This window comes from Myotis yumanensis, unplaced genomic scaffold (assembly GCF_028538775.1).
Source record: "Myotis yumanensis isolate MYYU_CA2020_CCGP unplaced genomic scaffold, mMyoYum1.0.hap1 SCAF_16, whole genome shotgun sequence".
Classification (NCBI taxonomy): Eukaryota; Metazoa; Chordata; class Mammalia; order Chiroptera; family Vespertilionidae; genus Myotis; species Myotis yumanensis.
In genome coordinates, this window is record NW_027223767.1 from 18976405 (window position 1) to 18998882 (window position 22478).

At 56.2% G+C, this 22478-nt stretch overlaps 1 protein-coding gene across 5 annotated transcripts in view; it reads right to left on the reverse strand.

Moving 5' to 3' along the window:
- Positions 1-22478, reverse strand: part of RPH3AL (rabphilin 3A like (without C2 domains)) — a 130048-nt gene that overhangs the window by 38992 nt on the left and 68578 nt on the right. For 4 of the 5 annotated variants that reach the window (XM_070394728.1, XM_070394726.1, XM_070394727.1 and 1 more), the window contains one exon: positions 9964-10050. The exons of the other annotated variant lie outside the window; for it this stretch is intronic. In XM_070394728.1, the coding sequence (XP_070250829.1) occupies positions 9964-10050 (87 nt within the window). The remainder of the gene's footprint in view (positions 1-9963; positions 10051-22478) is intronic. 5 annotated transcript variants of the gene reach the window in all.

The following is a 22478-nucleotide window of genomic DNA, read 5'->3' on the forward strand; positions in this document are numbered from 1 at the left end:
TTTCGGAGGAAATGCCACACCGTTTTCCATTGTGGCTGCACTATTTTACGTGCCCACCAGCAAAGCACCAGGGCTCAGATTCTCCACATCCTCGCCAACACTTACTATTGTCTGCTTGTTAAATATTAGCCGTCCTCACGGGTGCGCTGTGGTCGCCGGTTTACATGTAACACTGCAGCCGCTCTCCCCTCCTTCCCGCACCCAACACTCACGCTCCCTCTGCCTGTTCTCTTTCTTCTTCCCATTCAGCACCTAACATACTATACGCTTTGCTCGTCTAGTAGTTTGCTTACGTTTATTGTCTGTTCCTCTCTCTTTCCCCAGACCCTGTCAGAATGTAAACTCAAGGCAGAGATATGTGGCTGTTTTGTTCACTGCATTTTCCGAGGGCCTAACCAGTGCCTAGCACATAGCAAACACGCAATGACAATTATATGAATGAAGAATAAATGAATGGATGGATGGATGGATGAATGAATGAATGAATGAATAGAAAGAGTTGCCAGAAGGAGTTTTGGAGGCCAACACACCTAGCTTCAACCTTTGGTTCCATCAATTATTGTCTGATGTCTTTGGGCAGGTGACCTTTCTCTAAGCCTCAGTTTCCCCATCTGTCACACGGGGGCAATACTGAGTACCCCTCTGGGCTCCTATGAGGGTGAAGTAGGTATTCACTTCCTGGCCCACAGGGGGTGCTCAGTTCATGTCCACTGCTCAATGCCAGTCGGCCCTTCTGGCGGGCATGGGAGCAAAGCTGGCTCCATGGGCTGGCGCACAGTGGTGAGAAAGTCCGTTCTCTCTCAGATTGGACAGCATCTCAGAGAGGAAAGTTCTTTCTCGGATGAACAGACACAGGCTCACGTAGGTACCCCAAACAGGGGCAGGGCAGGGGTGGGAGACTGCTCTGCCCGCCACGGGAGGAAGGGGGACTGGTTGGCACCAGGAGCCTATTCCTCCTGCCACTTCCACATGCGTGGGAGCCTGCGCTGACAGTGGGTCTGCTTGGTAGAGCCGTGGCGTGTGGGAGGTGACCAACACACCGAGGAAGTGTGACCATCCGGGTCCCCCAGGGACGCCGCAACAGCCGCCCAGAACGAGCTAGACGCAGATGGCGAGGAGCTCGGGCAGCCACCCGCCCGCCCACCCGTGCACCAACCACCCACTCCTGACTGTGCTCTCGGGCCTCCGGAGGGGCCCTCTGGCAAAGCTGTTTGCAGCTAAAATCCAAACTGCAAGTAACAGCAAGACCAGGAGAAAACCAGCGTGGGAACAGATGGCAGCGTGCAAGGAGCCCAGGCTGCCCGCCGGAGAGGCAGGTGCCGCAAGCACGGTGGGTTCTGCTGGCACGGCTGCCAGCCCCTGTGCTGGCTGGGAGGGAGGGTGCCCTGCTTCCTGGGCCTCCTGCAGGCCTGAGCCAAGGCAGACTCCCCAGGGGCCCTAACTGGGCTACGGGTCACCCTCCAGGCTGGGCAGCTTGGAGAGGATTTAAAGACCCACATAAAGCCACTTCCCTACTTCACAAATTCCTCTCACAGTCAATCAACCAGGGGGAGAGAGGGGCCAGGAGGCAGGAATACAGACCTCGCAGCAAAGCGCACTGGGGGACCCCACCCCGGGCCAGCCGCGAGGAGACCTCAGGGGAATCAAAAGCACCCGCGGGGAAAAGATTCTAAAGAGATCTGAGCACAGAACCAGCTTTACTTTTTTTTGAAAATGTCTCTTTCAATCAACAAACATTTCCTGAGCCCCTTTGATATGCAAAGCACTGCGGGGAGCACAGCCATCGTTGGTGCAGCCCGGCCTGCCCCGCCTCCTCCGCCTCGGCCTCGCTGAGTTAGATCAGGAATGAATCTGGAAGGCCAAGCCCATGCTGAACAGAGAAGAGTTAATCAGCTTTCAATGACTTACAAGTTGGCCTTCACCCCTTTCTAGCTCTCCCTCCCCCTCCCCTAGAGAATGCCTGCATCCTCGGAGAAGCCTTCTTACTCCAAAGACACCTTTTAGAGGCTGGAGGAATGCTCTCCAGAATCCTGGGGAAATGAGATTCCAATTAACTTTCCCACTGATTACAGTCTAACTTTGAATGAGTCACTTTGTTGTGTTAAATGAATGGGATTAGAGGCTAACCAGCAAGTGAAATGAGTTTCCGGCTGGCGAGGCCCCGTGTTTAGAAGCCCCTGACGCAGTGCCTCCCAACCTGCAGCCGTGAGAGCTGGAGAGGAAAGGGCACGAGGACACCAGCACCGGAGGGATCTGACGTCAGCCTCCGGCCAGGCTCGCCTCCACAAGGCGAGTGGGCTGCATGGAAGGGGTCACTGCCCACCTGGGCCTTGCCCGCCCGGCAGGGGGCAGGGGGCGGGGTCTGAGCCCCCTCCTCGCCAGCCTTCCTGGCATGGCACACCTGTGGGTTTCTGGTACCACATAGGAGTTTGTCCTTCCTCCTCCAACCCCGTCTTTTTTTTTTTTTTTTTTTTAATGTTTTTATTGATTTTTTTTTTTTTAGGGAGAGAGATAGAAACATCAATGATGAGAGAATCATCGATCGGCTGCCTCCTGCATGCCCCTACTGGGGATCGAGCCTGCAACCCAGGCATGTGCCCCGACTGGGAATGGAACCAGTGACCTCTTGGTTCATGGGTCAACACTCAACCACGGAGCCACACCGGCTGGGCCTCCAGCCCTGTCTTACTCCTGGGGATAAACAAGGGAGAGGGAAAGAACCAGGCAGGAGTGGGAAGGGGCTGGGACGAGGGGCTGCACCTGGGCAGGTATATTACTTTCAGGAAAGCTCGGGAGGGGGAGGGCAGGAGAGGCGGGAAGAGCCAAGGAAACAGGCGAACCAGGGGCTGCAGATTTCCATGTCCCCTAGTTCCAGTGGCCGGGGGGCCAGGTCACGGGGGCCTCACAGGGGCCTCCTGTGGACAGAGCACCACAGGTATAACCCTGGGCAGAGGAAGGGGCTGTGCGGGGGTGGTGCTGCCCCTGGTAAACCCTGGTGTGGAGCTCACGGCTCCTGAAGGCACATAAATGCATGTGCGCATGCGCAAGACAAACAGGAACCCGCAGTCGGGCAAAAAAAAAAAAAAAAGGAATCAGTGATGTGGGGGAGAAGCTTCAAGATTTTTCAGAAGGGAGGGGAAAATTAAAGGAGGGAAATTGGGCAGAAGATGATGAATACAGAAGACAGAATGGAAATGTGATTTTCAAATTAAAAGTACTCTGAAGAAATGAGATTGTTGGGAACAAAGTAATAAGCGAAAACATAATTGAACAGCTTTCCTGAATCAAAGAGCCAAATATGTTTGTTCTATACAAAAACCCATGAAAATGACCTAGGCATAGCCAGATAAAAATGTCGATTTCCATATATATATATATACACATACACACACACACTGGCGCAAAAGTAGGCTTACAGTTGTTTGTATGGAAAATAACACAATAATTAATAAATAATAACACAAGAATAAACTCTGTGTTTCATTCATGTACTATAACTGTAAAGCTACTTTTATTTATTTTTTGGTTAATCCTCATGAGCATATTTTTTTCCATTGTTTTCTAGAGATTGTACAAGGGAGGAAGGGAGAGGGAGAGAGGGAGAGAGGGAGAGAGGGAGAGAGGGAGAGAGAGAGAGAGAGAGAGAGAGAGAGGACTGGTTGCGCCCCTAACGGGGGTGGGGGTGGGTGGAAGGAGTGAACCTGAAACCCAGGTACATGCCCTTGACTGGGAATCAAACCCAAGACTCTTCAGTGTGCAGGCAGATGCTCTAACCACTGAGCACACAGGCCAGGGCACTGTAAACCTACTTTTGCTCACCGTGTGTGTATGTGTGTGTGTGTGTGTGTGTGTCTGTGTTTATTTAATTAATTTATTTTTTGTTAATTCTCACCCAAGGATATTTTCCCATTGATTTTTAAGAGAGTGGAGGGGAGGGGGAGAGACAGAGAGTGAGAAACATCAATGCGAGAGGAACACATCGATTGGTTGTCTCCCACATGCGCCCCGACCAGAGCTAGGGATGGAGCCTACAACCGGAAGTATGTGCCCTTGACCAGAATCGAACCCAGGACCCTTCAGTCCGAGGGCCAACAGCTCTATCCACTGAGCCTAACCGGCTAGGGCTGTGCGGGGTTATTTAAAGGGGAAATAAAGGCATAGGTCTGGCCTCGGACTTCTCCCCACGTCTCTGTTCTTGCCTTGAAAACAACTTTAGGTTGTGCTTTAGGCCCTGTCACCCTGCCTTCTCTTTCTCTCAGCTTCGGCATCAAAGGCTTCACTGACTTGCTGGCTACCTGCACCCTCGGAACTGTCATCCGGGCCACGGGCCCTTCTTGGGGCTCCTCGGGTGAGCCTGCTGTGCCCTTTAACCAGTCCCCCGAGGACGGCTTCCTTCCCTGTTCCGTTTCTTTAAATCTTGACCGCATCTCAGAGTGTCTTAATTTACCAGCAGGGAAACCAGGAAAGTCCCTAAAGCCTGTACCTACCAGTATTCACAGAAGGAATGCAGGTGAGGTGGGGCGGGGAGTTGGGAAAATGAATGCTTACAGGAGCAGCAAGTTGAAAAAAGGCAAGCGGCTAATTAGGTAAAGACTGTAGCTTGGTGTGGTCACATACACATCACGGTCATGGCCTCCGGTGGAGAGGCAATCAGGGACCAGGTACTCCAGGCTGCTGGGAGTGCCAACCAGGGATCAAACATAAAAACATCAATAAGATGCCCTAGCCAGTTTGGCTCAGTGGATAGAGCGTTGGCCTGGGGACCAAAGGGTCCCGGGTTCGATTCTAGTCAAGGGCACATGCCTGGGTTGTGGGCTTGATCCCCAGTGGGGGGCGTGCAGGAGGCAGCTGATCAATGATTCTCTCTCATCATTGATGTTCCTCTCTCTTCCTCTCCCTTTTTCTTTGAAATCAATAAAAAAAAATTTTTTTAAATCAATAAGAAGCAAATGAAAGGAAAATATCTGTGGCTGTTCATGGGAATGACAAGGTTTATTGCTCTAAAATTTACTCAACTGAGTTTTAAAATTCATTAACAACAGTCATTTTCACAAGTGAAAATGGTTCATTTGTTTCTTTTTCAAATTTGCTCACTTTTTTCAAAGGTCCTGTTTGTTGAATTTGTTTCTACTCCTCTGATCTCTTTTAATTAATTTAAAAACCTTATTTATCTCTCTCTCTCTCTCTCACAGTTTCACCATCATCTCTAGTTCCCTGGGTACCGGTGCTCCTAGTTGTTCCATTTGCTGCCTCTCCCTCCTGGTGGCTCTTTTCACATGAGGCGGGTAGACAACAGGGGCAAATCCACAGAATTCTGAGTGGGAAAGATTATGATCAATTATATTATCAGTCAAGTTATCTTCTTTGTAGAAAGGCAACAGCTACCGTACAGCAAAAGACTCAGAAAATACACATCGAGGGCTCCTACTAAAAAGATTAAAATTACAGACCAGCTAATTATGAGATAAATCAACAGTAATAACTCAAAGGTCTATAAGAAAAGAGGGCATATAAACAGCAATGTTCATTTTTCCCTTCTAAGAATCCATTCTGAGGACAAAATGTAAAGTGTGGTCAAGGAGCTCTGCACCCACACGTACTGGTACATTGCAGTTACTAATAAGAGCAGGAAGGAAATACTTAGGTGTCTTACATGGGCAGAATATCCACATGACAGAATGTTTACAAAGAGCTATTGATTACGCTGAGGACTATTTATGATATATGTTAATTTTAAAACATGGGTTCAGCAATAGAAAGAAAAACTACACAGACGGCCAGAAGTAAATATGCCAAAATGTTAACAGTGATTAGATGATAAGATGACGGATATTTGGGTGTGTATTACTTTATGTTTTCTTACACATTGGGAATGTCAATGATGAGCCATATTAATTGTATAACCAGAAAAGAGTAAAATGTATATGATATTTTAGAAAAATGAAAACTTCTAAGGGTCACAAACTAACAGTCAAACACATAAATGTCTGGGGTAATATTAAATAAGAAAGATAAAATGTCATTACTGACTCTGACATCATTATAGTCTACAATTTACTCTCAACGCAGCAGCCAGAGCATTCTCTGAAAAGATGGGGGGCGGGGGGGACTCAGGTCATGTCTCTCCTCCACTCCCGACCCTCAGAGGCTCCCCATTCCACTCAGAGTAAAAGCCAAAGTCCCACCATGGCCGGCAGGACCAACACGATCTGACCCGCTGCCACGTCTCTGACCTCCTCTCCCGACCCTGACGAACGCCAAGCCGTGCCGGTCTCCCCGCCAGTCCCCCAAATCACCGAGCACCCACCTGCCCCGGGGCCTTTGCACTCACTACCCCTCGCCTGGCATGCTCCCATCCCTACACCCACACAGTGCGCTTCAGAGCTCTGCTCAAATGCCATTGGACCAGGAAGCCCTTTCCCGCCTCCCCTGTATGGAATAACAGCCACCCCCACTGTCCCAGCACCCTCCCCCCATCCCTCTCCCCTGGCACCTTATCACCACCTGCGACATGGTGGCATTGACTCTACTGTGTTAGTGGCCTCCCTCCCATGAGAAGAGCTGTTTGGCCTGGTCCATAGAAGATGCTCAATAAACATGTGCTGAGTGCCCGAATGGACACATGCATTACCAGGGGTCCTCAAACTATGGCCCGCGGGCCACATGCCAATACAAATATTGTATTTGCTCCCGTTTTGTTTTTTTACTTCCAAATAAGATATGTGCAGTGTGCATAGGAATTTGTTCATAGTTTTTTTAAAAAACTATAGTCCGGCCCTCCAACGGTCTGAGGGGGACAGTGAAAACTGGCCCCCTGTTTAAAAAGTTTGAGGACCCCTGATTTAGACTGTCAGCCCCCGCCCCCCCCCCCCCCCCCCCGCAACACGGACGTGCACCAAACAGGCAGCCACGCCCACCTGACAAGCCCAGGGACGTGTAACCAGTGCTCATCTCACTCCAGAAAAACAGTGTTTAAAAGCTCAGCCAGAGGTGATGGGAGCGAAGCATCCGAAGGGGAGATAAGAGCGTTGGTGCAAGAGTCTCCATCAGACCATTCACGTTCCCCCGTCGGGACGCGCTCCCCCCGCAGGACGGAGCTCCTCGGGCTTATCACGGATTCAGAACCAGCTGTAAGCGGCACTTCAAATGACATTTTAAATGCTCTTTCTATTTAGCTATCTCTTTGTTGTGATTAGATCTCTTTCTAAGCAAAATTTTTTAGAAAGGCATTAGCAAACCAATTACCCTGTCACTCTCGCATCCCAAACGTTGGCAGGAAAAGGCGGCACCTGGGCCGGTCCCCAAGGGCGCCCGCACTCGGGACGTGCACACCGAGTGCCCACCGTGGGCCTGGCACTGCAGAGACGGGGCGTCGCTCGAGTTCTTCATCTTGCTGAGTTTTATTCGCCTCTGGAAATTCAAGGACAAAGTGATAGCGTGATGCACAGCTTCATATGCGTTGCCTCAGAAAGATAAGGAAATTCGTCCTGAGCTATTTCAGATGTCCGGGCGCCGCGGTGCTCCGGCGATTAGGACGGGCCGGGGGTGGGCCCCGCATGTGCTATCCCGGGCCTGACTCTCAGCGATGCCAGGGCAGCTGGAGGTGGGGACGGGCAGGGCCAGCCGCCTCTGCAGCCGTCCACTAAGCTATTATGCTGGCGACATCCGTCTTGCCTTTCATCCACCTTCTTTTCTGTGACAGCTCCTTCATCTCTGTCCTCTAACAGCTCAGCCGTGACTGTCATTCCGTCCTGCGGAGGTGTCTCCCACAAGATGCCGTTTTAAGGAATGTCCTCTCTCCCAGAGAGCTGCGTCTTAGGGGAGACTTCCAGGAGAACCTCATGTTCAAAGGGGGCGCTTCTGGCTGGGAGAGACGGAGGCCTCTGATGCTTGCAGAATACCTGTGCCAGGCCGGACTTGTACGCTTTGTACATCAATCACTTTGTACATCACTTTGTATGTCTAAGGACCTGAATTCTTTTTTCAAAAAAAAATATATTTTATTGATTTTTTACAGAGAGGAAGGGAGAGGGATAGAGAGTTAGAAACATCGATGAGAGAGAAACATCGATTGGCTGCCTCCTGCACACTCCCCATTGGGGATGTGCCTGCAACCAAGGTACATGCCCTTGGCTGGAATCGAAGCCAGAACCCATGAGTCCGCAGGCCAACGCTCTATCCGCTGAGTCAAACCGGTCAGGGCCTGGCTGAATTCTTACAGCGTCTCTAAGAAACAGAGATTATCATCGCCGAGTCGGGATGAGAAATCAGGGGCCTCCAGGCAAGGTGGAATGTTAGTTCACGTGTTGGGTACCTTCCCTGTCCCGAGGAGCATGTTCTAAACACAGCAAGCACACCTGTCTGCGCTCAAAAACAAGATGTTCATCTCGATGGACGAGAAACTCCAAATGTTTCCTATTTGGAGGAGCTGAAGGCCCCACCCGTGGAGTTCTGGGCCCTTCGGCCGGTGGAGGCAACCGGGAGCTTGGTCTTCTAGGGCACAGGGACCACGGGAGGTGGGGGACCAGAGCCAGAGCCACTGAAAACGGGGGCTGGTGACGGGATTTCCCATCTGGGAAAAGAGGCTGAAGAAGCAAAGCTCCCCCCTGCACCCCCTAACTAGAGCTCACCTAAGACTACGAACACGGAGGGGAGCTGGAAGCGGCACCCACACAGCCGGGGCCTGGCCAGGCTGCCTGAGGCTTTGATGACTGGCCCTGGGAATAGTCCCCTTGTCACCATGGACACAGCTCATCACTATCCCGAGAGGCCTGGCTCTGCACCGGGCCCCCCAGGACCTGGGTGGAGGTGATGAGCAGGGAGAGCAAGAGGGGGACACGGACTCCCCTTCGAGATGAGCACGCAAACCCAAACCCCAACGCGCCCGGGGAAAGCCGACGCGAAGAGACAGAACCAGCAACACCAACAGCCGGGAGACAGTCCCAGAGACTTAGTGGCCTGAAGACAGGACTGATCAATGTGTGCAGGAAGATAAAGCAATAAACAAGGGCAGCGGTGGCCGCGGAGGACGGGCTGGGGGGCTCTGCCAGGCAGCCAATGGGATCGCAGAGGGGAGACACGGAACGGCAGGGGCAGCAGTGTTCAAGGACAGCCTGGCTGAGAATTTCCCACACCGAAGGCCTCTCATGGGCCCTCAGTGAGAGCACATACCAAGTGCCACGCAAGGAAAGGGATCCACATGTGGTGACCAAGGGCGCGGCGCATTCTGCTCCCACCACCCCCGTCCCGTGCCCCTCTCCGGAAGCTCCTGCCAACGTCCCGCTCCGGTGTGGCCCCACTTCCGATCCCGGTACAGGGAGGAAAGCCCGGGGTCTGGGGTTAGGAGATGCAGGTTCAAGCCCCACACCTGTGACGGCCCCACTGAGCTTCCATTCCTTCTCCTAAATGGGGAAGAACTAGAATGACAGAACCTCTGCACCGGAAGGGCCTGTGGGGTGGCATCACCACAGCAGACCTGGCTGCACTTCCTTCCGGCTCCCACAGGAGCCAGCTGGGTGCCCACCTCCCGAGTCTCCATTTCCCATCAGCGGAAGGGGATGCTGACACACCCTCACAGGGGATCGTGAAAGGATTTAATGGATTCATACAGAGCAGTGCCAGGCTCATGATAAATGTGCAACCTGGGGTGGACGTTACTATTGCTATAATAATAGGTGCCCCCTGCCCCCCTCCCCCCCATGCCACGCAACCTACACCCAGCGTGAGGGCTTCCCACCGAAGCCAGGGGCCCCAGGCATAGCAGAACCAGGGCCCACCACCACCTCCACGCTGTGAAAATGGGCCAGCCAGCAGGTGACCCCCACCCTTCTCCCTGGTCACCCCCAGGAGGTCCTCCTTGACCTCCAGAGAAGGCCCTCCCCGTGACCAACCATGAACTTCCCCTGGTGGGATGGGCTCAGACCCGGCCCCAGGGCCCCCCACCCGTTGCTCTGGGCACCCTACCTCTCTCTGCTCACTGCAGATCTTACACAGCCACAGGGGCCGCTTCTGGCCAGGGCAGGCCTCGATCCCACACTTGGTGCAGACTTTCTATAAGAGAGAGGACACGGGGAGGTCAACACTTGAGCGGCTTCCTCCTCAGGGGAGGGGCTGGGGAAGCCGTGGCCGGGGAGCCCTCGGCCGTATTCCGAGGGATGGCTGTGGCTTCAGGCCAGAAGGGCAAATCACCCAAAGGGCACCGGTGGCTCTGGGGCACCACGGACCTGCCCACCCATGAATCTCCACGGCACAGATTCACCCCCACAATCACACTCTGTTAGGAGCACAGCACAAACAAGCTGCCCGACATTCACAGCTGCATCATGTTCCGCAGCAGGGAGCTGGAAGCCTCCCAAACGCCGGGTGCGAGTGGAAGAGCCAAGCACAGGCAGCAGAATACGAGATGGCCCGGGCACAGCAGGCTGCGTCCCTCCCCGGAAAGGTGGGCGGCAGAGGATGTTATGCAACAAAGAAAACGCATTTGTGTATAAGCACGCAAAAAAAGTCACGGGCGTGAGAAGATGCTGCCGTGAGAAGGACCAGCGACTTACTTCATGCCCGGTCCCTTCACGGAACGAGCCCAGGCACCCTACTCCCTAAGCATCAGGCCCGCCTCACAGGTGAGGCATCGGGGGCTAGAAGTTGGTAGAGAATTTGCCAAGTTCACCCAGCAAGTAGCGGACTCAGGTCTGGCTCTGGAGCCGTTATGTAATTTCTCCTGACACATAAGTAGCCAGAACCTCGTTCCTGCAGTGGCTGACCTTCTCTGCTGCTTAAGCTCAGAACTTCTTCATACATATTTTGCTTCCCTGAAATGCAAGGCAACACAGTGGTGGGAAAGGCCAGGTGACATGCCCCGGGAGGCAGGGGACCTGGTGGGGCCGAGACCCGTTCCCGGCTCACGGTACAGTCTGCCTCGGCGACAGCAGGCCCTCCTCTGAGCACTGGCGCAGGGGGCTACTCAACGTTTCTGCCACGGCCCTCCAGGCTGGCGGCTCTCTCTGGCCCCCCTACCTGCCCCAGCACCGAGGGAAGGCTGGATCTACTGCCTGGCCTTTCCTGCAGGCTGCCAACTGAGCAAGAGGCACACCCCTCTCCATGCAGAGGAAAATGTCACCAACTTGGCTTCCCAGAGCCTGTCGTCCCCGCCTGATCGGGCAGCTGAGCCCGAGCTGCAGGAGAGGGAGCCAGCTGTCGGTGGAAGGGAAGCCAACACGTTCTTGGGGCGGGAGGGTGTGCATTGGCTACCATCCAATACCGTCCAATGAGAACTGTCACTTTCCTCCTGTTTCTCCAAATAAAAGGTAACCTCCCGGCTCCCAGCTCTCTGGGCTGGCAAGAAAGTCCATCCCCGTCACCGCGGGCCCCTTCCCAGCTCTCGTGAAGGTCCCGGGCTTGGGGAGGGTCCCTGTCTGGATGCTCACTTCTATGCTGCTCGCCCTCTGAACTCCAGGGTCCCTTGGAGAGGAAGGGCCTGGCCACTTTTGCGCCAGGCCTGGGTTTGGCAGCCTGCCCCCTGGAGCCCCGGCCCACCACCCGTGACCTGATCTGAAATCCCCTCTTCACCACTAGGACTGCCTCTCGATATCCCTCCCAATCTCACCCCCAGCCCTTCTACCTCTAGGACAGGCCCCCCGTGAGCCCATCGGGTGGAAGTGCACACAGGGCTCCCCCCCAGGGGTAAAGAGAGAGGAAGGAGGTGCTGACGCCGGCTGGCTGTTTTCCTTCTAATTCCCACCACCCGGGATAAACAAACGGTGCACGTGTGAGAAGGAGTGTGGCCCTTCAAGGGGTGAGATGCTCCTGGTGAGCGTTCTACACGCTTATAGGGTGCGATGCCAGTCGCCCTCCAAGCACAGTGTGCCCTGCCCCTGCCCCTGAGACAACGGTGCCGGGAATAAGGAGAGGACACGAGACCAGTCGCTACCGTTTCCTGAGCAATTGCGTGTGCCAAGCAACAACGTATGAGGGAGGGGGAGGCAGGCTCTCCATGATGCAGCTGAAGACGCGGAGGCTTGGAGATGGTAAAGGCCGCCGGAGGTCCCACCGCTACGAAGGCACAATCAGGCTTCGGGACCTAGGAGGGCTGGGTAACGCCCTCCCCTGCCCAGTGCCAAGCTGGTGCCCAGGGCTCTCCAAGGAGCCGGCTCACGTGCCTGGGAGTGTGGCTGATGATTCTCAAATGAATGAATGGGCAGAGGTGACACGGAATGACCTGGCACAGGCTGTGCTGGGGATGAGTGTGCAGCCGCATATGCTCATCTGCTCCACGACACTGGTTCTGGGAGTCTGGCTCCGCCCTCCTCGATATTTCTCTGAGGGGGAGGGCGGCTGCTCCTCAACGGGGAGAGGTTTCCCCGGGCGGACAGGGAGCCCAGGCCCAGAGGCCTCCCCAGCAACACTCCATGGGCGTCCCCACAGCCTCCCTCCCACGCTGTGGCCGCCCCGCCCCACACATTCAGCAAAGGTGGGGGCGCTACGGCCTCTGCCCCTGTCGCGGTCAGCTCGGGCTGCTATCCCAAAACAAATCCTAGACGGGGTGGCTTACACAGCAGACACACGTGTCACGGTTCTGGGCCGGAACTCCCAGACCAGGGTGCCAGCAGGCCGGGTTCTCGGAGAGGGCCCTTTCTATGTGCCCCCTTCCTTCTCGCTGTGCCCTCACATGGTGAAGAGAGAGCTCTAGGCTCCTCCTCTGCGTATACAGCACGGATCCCACCACGGTGCCCACCCTCACGGCCTCATCCAACCCCAACTGCCTCCCAAAGGCCTCACTCCAGACAACATCACATTGGAGTCAGGGCTTCCACACACGGATTTTGGGAGGACACAGCCCCTGCCCAGGACTGTGCCCCCTCTTTTGCCTCTGCACGCCGGGGCTCGTCGTCATCTATCTCACCTGGATCGCTCCGAGCCCCTGTCCTCCCGAGGTCTCCCCCTCATGCTATCCTGCCCTGTCACCGACTTTGCTGTCCAGAAACGCTGCCCTGAGCCGGTTCCAAGCACTGCAGTTGGTGCTCTGGTGCAGGCTTTGGAGTGAGGCAGGCCCGGGTGGGCCCGTGAGCAAGCTACAAAAAGCCTCTTAAGCCTCAGATGTTCTCCTCTGTGAAATGGGATCGTATCTGTGCCCTAGGGTTGTCTTGAGGGTTCACTGAGATTCACATGAAGAGCGACCGGCACATTATAAGCTTTCAATAACTGCCGGTTATTCCTATCAGCGACGCCCGCGCGCCCTGCTCCGAAACCCTGCGTGATTCTCCTCCAGACCTGCACCAGCTCATGTGGTAGCCCCCAGCCACATGTGGCTATCTAAATCAAAATTAATTGAAACTAGATAAAAGGAAAAGCCCAGCTCCTCGGTCACACTGACCGTATTTCAAGTGCTCAATAGACACACGTCACATCGAATGGCACAGAAATAGAACATTTCCAGCATCGCAGGAAGTCCAGCTAGATGGCACTGGGCCCCGGGGCCCGGGCCTCGGCGTGGTGCCTCCGCGCTCACCGCTGCCCTCACTGGCCTGTCCCCACTGCTGCCCACAAGGCCTCACTTCCAATCAGCTGTTGGGATCCAGTGCTTGCCATTCTCAGCCTGTCGTTTGTCTTGGCCTCACCCCACCCCACCCCTCCCCACCCCTCCCCACCCCTCCCCATCTGACTCCTACTCAACTTCCAATTTACTGATTCCTGTAACCGTCCCCTGCCGAGTGCCCATGGGCCGCATGGCACAGTGCGGGGCAGGCAGGGCCCAGGCCTCATGCGTCCCCAGTGAAGCGCCCAACGCTCGGTCCCAGGTCAGCCTGCCTGGGCTGAGTGGCTGCCCGCTGCATTGCCAGAGTGATGGTTAAGCCGGGCTCGAAGGACGGGTGTGCACATGCCCTCAATAAATATTGTCTGATTGATTACACATCCATGCTGGTGGGGAACAGAGAAAGAGACCAGGAGAGAGTGCCCAGAGCTGTGTGCTGTCTTCTACCCACAGACCACAGCACACAGACCACTTGGCCTGGGGACAGAGGTGGTGGGGGCCAGATGCCCGCAAGAGGCTGGTGGTCAGCTCCCACGCTGGGGGTGGGGAGAGCGGGAGAGGGTGTGGATGAGTGACACCTCCCGAATGCTCCCTCCTCCCTTTGCCCTGTGGGGGTGCTTTGGAGGGGGTGGGGGTGGTATGACCAGGCACACCCTCCTCGCCCACGCACAGCCCTGTTTTCAGGCTGCCTGCCATCACTGGTGGAACCCGCGGTCAGATCCCACCATCTCTCAGTTGTGTCGTGTCTCTGGCTGGGGAATCCAGGCCAGCAAAAAGATAACATGCTCCAGTTCAAGTAATACATAACTGCTCCGCTACTAAATCTCCAATCAGTAAGAGAATAATGAGCCTCTTCCCCTACGGGCTTGGTCTTTATTCCCAGGTTCCAAAAAAGAAAATGAAGCTGGTAGTATTTTAAAGATCCAGTGAGAGTATGAGCCAGCTGTGACGTGAAGTTGGTGCACAGGGTTCACTCCACAGCCGTGTGAAGGACAGCTCTGGGGCCGGGGGCGGTCGCTTGCTTCCCTGCCTGAGATGGGCTTCCATTGAGCGGAATTGCCCTGGGCAGGTGAGCACTGGCTTCCGCGGTGGTCACGGCTGCCTCATGCTTCCCACAGCCTAGTATTGTGTCTGAGTGTCCAACAAACCAAGTCCAGCTCTGGGCCTCACTCAGAGCAGAAGTGACAAAAGTCCAGGCCTTGCCCTGGCTGGTTTGACTCAGTGGATAAAGCGTCAGCCTGCGGGCTGAAGGGTCCCGGGTTCGATTCCGGTCAAGGGCATGTACCTTGGTTGTGGGCACATCCCCAGTAGGGGGTGTGCAGGAGGCAGCTGATCGATGTTTCTCTTCATCGATGTTTCTAACTCTCTATCCCTCTCCCTTCCTCTCTGTAAAAAATCAATAAAATATATTAAAAAAAAAAAAAAAGTCCAGGCCTTCAGTTGGCACATACAATCCCCTCAATCCTGTCTCGGCCACTCCGTGCGTTCCTTTTGCACACATGTATCCCAGACTAGAGCACACAGGGGGAAGGGGATGGTTCAGGGGCTGGCCCACGGGGCACAGACTTTGGGGCCGTTCAGATGCAACCTTAGACTTGTCACTAACCTTCTCTGAGGCGCATTTCCTCATCTGTGAACAGTGGTAACAGGCGGACTCATGCCACCGCAGGGAGGATCAAGGCAGACGATTCATGAAAGTGCTTCGCACAGAACACGGTACAGAGCAGGCAGTAACCACAGTCCTGACCCACATGCCTGGATCCGTAGAGGGTGCCAGCACCCATCAGTGATACAAGCCAAAACCCAGAATCATCCTCCATCCTCCCTCTCCCTCATTCCCACCCAAATAATCCATCTCCAAAAACTTTAAATTTCGACTGTCAACTGCCCTCTATCACCCTCCCCGATCCGTGCTGCCCCCTCAAGGGCCCGGCCTGCACCAGAGCCCCCCAGTTGGTCTCCTCATCCCCACTTTGGCCAGCCTCCAGCTGGTTCCCGATATGGCAGCCAGAGTGATCTTTTCAAGATGCAAATCTAATCATGTTATTTCTCCCATCCCTGCCAGCATAAAAGCTTTCAAAGACTTCCTGTGGCTCTCTGGATGAAAACAACCCCTTTCGCATGGTGTGAGGCCCACTCAGGCTAGACTCTCCCTCCTTGCCAGTCCCTCCCCCGGCCCCGGTGCTGTGAGCCCCAGCCACGTGGGCCTGTCTTCAGTCTCTGGTCCTCACTGTTTTTCCTGCCACAGGACCTTGGCACATGCTGCTCTCTCTGTCTGGGATGCACTTGACCACACTCCCTCTTCGTTAACTTTCAGGTCTCCGCAAAAGCACCACTTCTTCAAGGAAGCCCTCCCTGACTTCCTCCCTGGTTGGAGCTTCCATAATGAGCTCTTGCCTTTTGTCCTCAGCTGTCGGGAATTTTAGCCTCATTCACGTGGCTCTATGACTACCACCACTTCCTCTCCCAGCTGTCAGCTCCCCGAGGGCAGAGGCCAGGTCTGTTCCGTTCACCTTCCTACTCCCAGTGCCTGGCACAGTGAACGTTTGCAGAATAAATGAATGAACACACAGCAGCTACTTGTACTATTGCAATTGAGAAGGCAAGATGTGGTCCCCCCTAGCATGTGCCAGTTACCGAGGAGACGAGACAGAGAGACAGGAAACACCCACGTGGCAGCACAGGGGAGGTGGGAGAGCCTGCGCTCGGGGGAGGGTGTCCAGGGGTGGCCGGGCTGTGGGCCGGGCAGGCCTCACTCTCAGGGTACGTGTGTGACTCAGGCTGGCCCGAACCCCAGGGAAAGGGCTCTGAGCATCCCATGTTAAGGGTCGCACCCCACAGGACCCCTCCTGGCCTGTCCTCCACCCTGGGGTGCAGCCGGCAGGGCCGGAGAGGTCATGTGGGTGCGACCCTAAACAACGGATGCTCAGTGCCCTTTCCTTTCCCGGGGATGCAGCCTCATCCTAATGTCTGAGGGGGCGCCCTCCTTGATGTCCTCATAACCCCGGCCACTCGGGTGACCCCTGGGCTCCCTGGAGCGCCGCCACTGCCAGGTAACACCTTCACCTTCCCACACCGCCGCCGAGAGGCAGGAAGTGCAAGTGGGCCTTCGAGGCGAGGTGCACCTGCGCTCGGGCCCTGGCTCCCAGGTGGGCCTTCACAGCCTCCCTGTGAGTCCCCGCCCACCTCACGCAGAACCCCCAGCTCCACCGGGGGTTCCCAAACTGATCTGATCAGAGGAAGGGAGGGGGTGCGGGGCCGGGAACAAAGCTGCTCGCACGCAGACACCAACGCCTCTCAGGAACATTCAGTAACCGGGGAACAGCTCGCACCCTCCACAGGCCCCGAGGGCTCGGCGGGATTACCATCCATCACACAGACAGAGATGTTGGCGACACTCAGTCAACCAAAATAAGATGAAACTGTGCTCAAGTGTTCCGTACAAGGAGGCCAGGAAATGTACGCTGCGCGGCAGAAGTGAATATTGAAGACGGTTAATTTGAAAATATTTGATGCTTTAATTCAACTAACGTTTCGTCAATACTGGTGCGAGGCTTTGTTCTGGGAACGACGAGGATGAGCCAGGGGCAGCCCACTGCCCTCCAGTGTCCCAGGGGCTGTAGGAGTTTGTGAACTGGCAAGACTCGTGTGGAAAAGGACTTTGCCAAGGTTCCAACCAACCGACAATGCCAGGGAGCGGGTCTCTCTGTGAACGACGCTCACAGGATGCGCACAGGCCCCCACGGAAGGGCAGAAATGGCTACCTACGAACGACAGCAGCACATGCATGAAGCAACGTGAAGACGGGACCCCACACATATGCGTTCCACACCGAACGGTGTGTTCTCATTGCCAGAAAGCAAACCTTCAACCAGGAAACACCCAATGGTGTTTTAGGGAAAACGACGCAGCAATACAGGCTTCTAGAAGCAGCACCGCCACCTGCGAGCAGGCCCTTCTCTCCCGCACATGGCGCTGCTCCGGGACCCCCCCCCCCCAACCCCTGGCCTGTGAGGCCCCGCCCCTCGCGGCCTCTCCCCGAGGAAAGGAGGCAGGAAGCGGTGCAGATTTCAGGACGAGCTTCCAAGCACCTCCTCCCTCCACCTGACACTCACTAGGCAGCCGCGTGGTGCCGTGTCCCGGGTGGAAGGGAGGGTTACAAAGGGAACAGAAGCAGCTCTTGATTATGACCATTCACAAGCGCATAATAAGAGATCACGCCTCTCGTGGACCTTGGATCATGTCTGCGCTCCTGCCCCACTGTGCGTGTCTGACGGGGGACAGGGGCACTTCAGGCAGGAAGGGACCGCCAGGCTGGTTGGGGTTGGGGGCGATGGCTGCTCACCTGCCCCCTCCACTGGGCCCACCCACCGGCCCCTGTTAACTCTTCCAGGTCCTGGTTATCCGCGCATCACCTCTGAGACCAGGAACTGTGTGCCTGTTTTTTGCCTCTTTTCCCCGAGATCACAGGAAAAGGCGGTTTGAGCCGCCTCGATGGGGCCCAAGGGGCGTGCAGCGTGGGTGACGGGGGCCCAGTGGAGGCAGCTACGGTTTCAAACAACAGCTGGGCCAGGGAGTGGAGAAGGTTCTTCAATCTGAAGCTGAGAGGAAGGTTTAAAAAAAAAAATAGCCAAGCTAATAATGTCTGAGCAAAGGGGGACCACAGGAGCCATGGTACTCGGTCTCGACGAATTTGCTCACTCAGGCAACGGCATCTGAGGATGGCACGCTGGGCGCCAGGGATGTGCTTGGTGTGAGGTGTCAAGACGTGCCCACGACACAGCCCCGGGGACGAGGTGCACAGCGCGGGCGTGCGTGCAAGAGCACCAAGTGTGACTAGGCGCTGACGCAGGACCGTGCGCACAGGGAATTATGCGCATAAACACGGGAGGGACAAAGGGCCGCGGGATGCAGCCAGGGAGGTCCCGGAGCCAGCCTGTCTCAGGCAAGGCCAGATGTGCCCCAGAAGCCGGGGGAGCCCCTCCTGTGCGTGCGTCTGTGAAGGTTGCACACAGCGGCTCCGTCTGGGGTCCCTCTTCTCTGAGACAGTGACAGACCCTCCGGGGCCGAGGGATGATGGGACGCATGTAGTGGGAAAGCATGTTCACTATCATATTCACTTTTTTCAAACATAGGGTAGTATTTTGAAACGTCAAATCGTGTTATAAAAGAATGTGGGAAGCCCGGCCGGTGTGGCGTGGTGGTTGAGCATCGACCCACGCACCAGGAGTCGGGGGTGGACTCCCGGTCAGAGCGCATGCCTGGGTTGTGGGTTCACCTGTAGGGGGTGGGCAGGAGGCAGCTGGTTGATGATTCTCTCTCACCATTGATGTCTCCCTCTCCCTGTCCCTCTCTCTGAAATCCATAAAATCATTTTTTTTTAAATAAAAAGAATGTGGAAAGTTTCCTTTTAATCCAAAGGGGGCCTGGGTTTCGAAAGGCGAAAGTCTGGACAGAGGAAGCGCCCACAGCTCCCAGTCAGGAGCCGCGTGGGGACTCCCCAGGGTTCCGTGAGTAGAGATCAACGTGCATTAGAACTGGCCACTCCTCTGAGAAGGGGCCTCGCAGGGGTTCCGGAACACGCGCCTCCTAACATCTCCCAGCGGGGTGTGCACCTCAGGCCCATCCCTGGCCCCGCGCCCGCCTGCTCGGGAGGAAGAATAGGTGGTAGACGGAGTCCAACGCAATCAAGGGCGCCACGACCCTCGTCCAGCTTCCGTAAGCCCTGAACACGGCCTGCTCCGCCCTCCGGGCTCCCGCTGCTGGGGCTAGACTCCTGGAGCCCTCCTTACTAGCAGCTCCTTCCAGCCCTAAAGGAAAAAGCCCCTGGCTTCTGTGCCGCCCACCGGCTCCTAGAAGTGACCGGGCCGAGCTGGGCATGTCCCCCAGACTTCCAGCCGCAGGTCCACGTGGCCCCATCGGGATCACTGAGGTGTGACACTCGGACCAGCGGTCTTCCAGGGCGGCCAGGTCACAGGGCGGCCTGCCGCTCTCACCTCTGCTCCGGCTGGGCGGGGTCGGGGCAGGGAAGGCCCGGGAGGTGAAGGAGGCGGCTTACATCCATCTTGCTCCTCGCTTCACGGTCGCTTAGAGTTACAGCTCATAATAATGATAACAGCTGCCATTTACTGAGCGCTGCGGCCATGCCTGGCACCAACTCAGCACTCAACACACATTATCATGAGCACATTCAATCTCATTTACGTTCACAATGGCCCCTTGAGGAAGGGTTTATGGTCCGAATGTCGTGGATGAGGCTCTCGGAGGCCCCGAGAGGCTGGGTGGCTCGGCTAAGTTCACGTAACGAGGAGGTGGCAGAGCCAGGATGCAGACCCAGGTCCGTAACAATAAACACAAGGGCTTATTATATAACACGCCGCGTGCTGTGCTGGGTTCGGCAGGCGTGCCTGACACGGATTATTCACTTAACAAGGCGAGACGGGGCAGACAGCTTAGGTCATCTGTCCCGGGTCACACAAGGGCAGCCCGCGGAGGGCAGGCTGGGGTCCCAGTCCCGATCTGACCTCTCACCCACACTCTCGGTGACCCCCACACTAGCCGAGGAGGGGCCCAGGAAACAATGCTGGTCTGAAGATAAACGGAAGCTCACTTTCCGAGACCGACACCGGCCATACCGGGAGCACCAACGCAGGGAACTGATGGCCAGACAAAGCCCTGCAGCCTCCCCAGCCTGGCCCTGGTTGCATAACCCACCTCTGCTTTCCGGAGGCCCTGGGGCCGGGCCTCCCACAGAGGATTTGCCTCCCGCGTCCCCTGGCCCAGCCTCTGTTAAAGGAGCCTGCTTCTCAGAGTGACAGGCAGGAAGAGGCTAGTCCCGTGGTCGGCAAACTGCGGCTTGTGAGCCACATGCGGCTCTTTGGCCCCTTGAGTGTGGCTCTTCCTAAGCCTTAGGAGTACCCTGATTAAGTTAATAACAATTAATAACAATTAAACAATATAGTTTAAGTTTAAAAAATTGGGCTCTCAAAAGAAATTTCAATCGTCGTACTGTTGATATTTGGCCGTGTTGGCTAATGAGTTTGCCAACCACGGGGCTAGACCATTTGGGGTTGCTTCATCCTCACGTCCAGAGCCCTGATAATGCCCGCCCCTCTCAGCAGCCCCTGAGCTCATGGCTGCAGGTGTGGCTGGCTCCCCCCGGGGCTGCCACGAAGCCCCAGCGTGGAGGGAGGGCGCTGGCTGCGGTCAGCACTGGCCATGCGAGGACCCCTGGCCAGCTCTGCCGCGAAGACGCTAGCTCTGAAATGTGACAGTCCCAGCGCGTGTGCCCAGCGTCTCCACCTGACTTCAAAGACACTGACATCTCAGCCTTGCTTGTCGGAAGGCGAGGCAGGAGCCTCAGTTATCCTTCCGCCACCCCTCCCCCTAGAATCTGGTGGGCAGCACCTTCACTGCAGGTCAGGCCGATGATGCCAAGAGCATCCAGAAAACAGTTCCCACGGCCCTGCTGCTGCCAGGCCCCGGACTAGGCGAGAGCACGGGAAGGCTCACAGGCTGAGGGGCAGAAAGACGAGAACACGGATGCACGCGGAAGTCCTTGGCCCCCACCTCACTCTGCAGCCTCGCCAAGCCCATCGCGCCCGCCGAGCGTCACTGTCTGCTCCCAGCACTCCCGGGATTCCCATGCCTCCATGCCTTTGCCGGGGCTGTGCCGCATGGCTAGTGAGCTTCTAAGCCTCCCTCAGGAATAACGCAAATGTGTTCTCCTCCGTGACTCCCTCCTCGACGCCCACTCCCTCCCGTGAGCTCCCACAGTGAGCGTCCAGAGGGGAGTGCCGATTGCATCCTACTGACTGTCTCTCCAGTGACTGCACAGACCCCGAGGGCCCAGGTCGGAGGCCCTCCCACCCCCCAGCTCAGCCCCCGCCAACTCAGCCGGAGACACGTCAGCCCTCGGCAGCTGCTCCAGAGGCCAGCGCTGTCTTCTCTGCTTCCAGGGTCATCCTAACTCTCGAAAGGTCGGTGTATGTGAAAATGCCCTCTCCCTTCCCCACGCCCCCTCCAGGGCCTGGGCCACAGTCAATTATCCTCGAAGCCGGTGAATACCTGTCCTTGGAACTGATTTTTTAAAAAAAAAAAAACACAGCAGCCTAGACAAACACCCTCAGGCTCCTGAAGATTCCAGCGGCAGCAGCACTAATGAGCAATTAGGGACCAGGGTGATGTGCTGGCCCACTCCAAGGAGAGCAGTGATGCTCGGGCAGGTGCGGTCAGGCCCGACCCTCAGGCCCCGGGACTCCCAGCCCGGGAGGTTCATTTACGCTGCCGAAGTCAGCAGCCTGTGCCCAGGGAACGGACTGGGGGCCCTGGACACCGTGTGGAGGCGGTCTGACTTCATTCTGTGGGCAGTAGGGAGCCACTGAAGACTTCAGGGGGTGGGCAGAGCCCACTGATCAAGCCGCATGTGGGCAAGATGAACAAGCAGAGGCGCAGGGAACGAGCTGGGAGGCTCATGAGACTCCCCCGTGGGCAGCTGGGAGCTGGTGGGGAGGCCGTGCGGTGGCCCCGGCGCTCAGGCCTCGCTCGCTCCCTGGAGGCCGGAGTCCACGCCTGTCTGGCCTGGAAACTGGGCACGGCAGAGGTGCTTCAGGGGCAGAGGGGTCTTGGGCAGGCCCGGCAGATCGGCAGATCGTAATCAGTTTCTCATCTGTCACCTGGGAGAGCCGCCCCTCCCACAGAAGGCGGATGACAAGGGCGAGGAGGGAGTTCGTGAGGGAGCGAGGAAAGATCCCCCAAGCTGCGTCTGAGAAAGGCCCGACTCTTTCTTGGTTTGGAGGCCGGGGCTACAGGCAGCCTCTGAAGAGAAGCTGGCTCCCCCCTCCCTGCCCCCTCCCAGCTGTCCCAGCAGCAGGAGAGGCACCTGCTGGCCACTCTCCACCCTCGGGGGACAGAGGGCAGGCTCCATCCACCCCAAGTTAAGGTCAGCGAA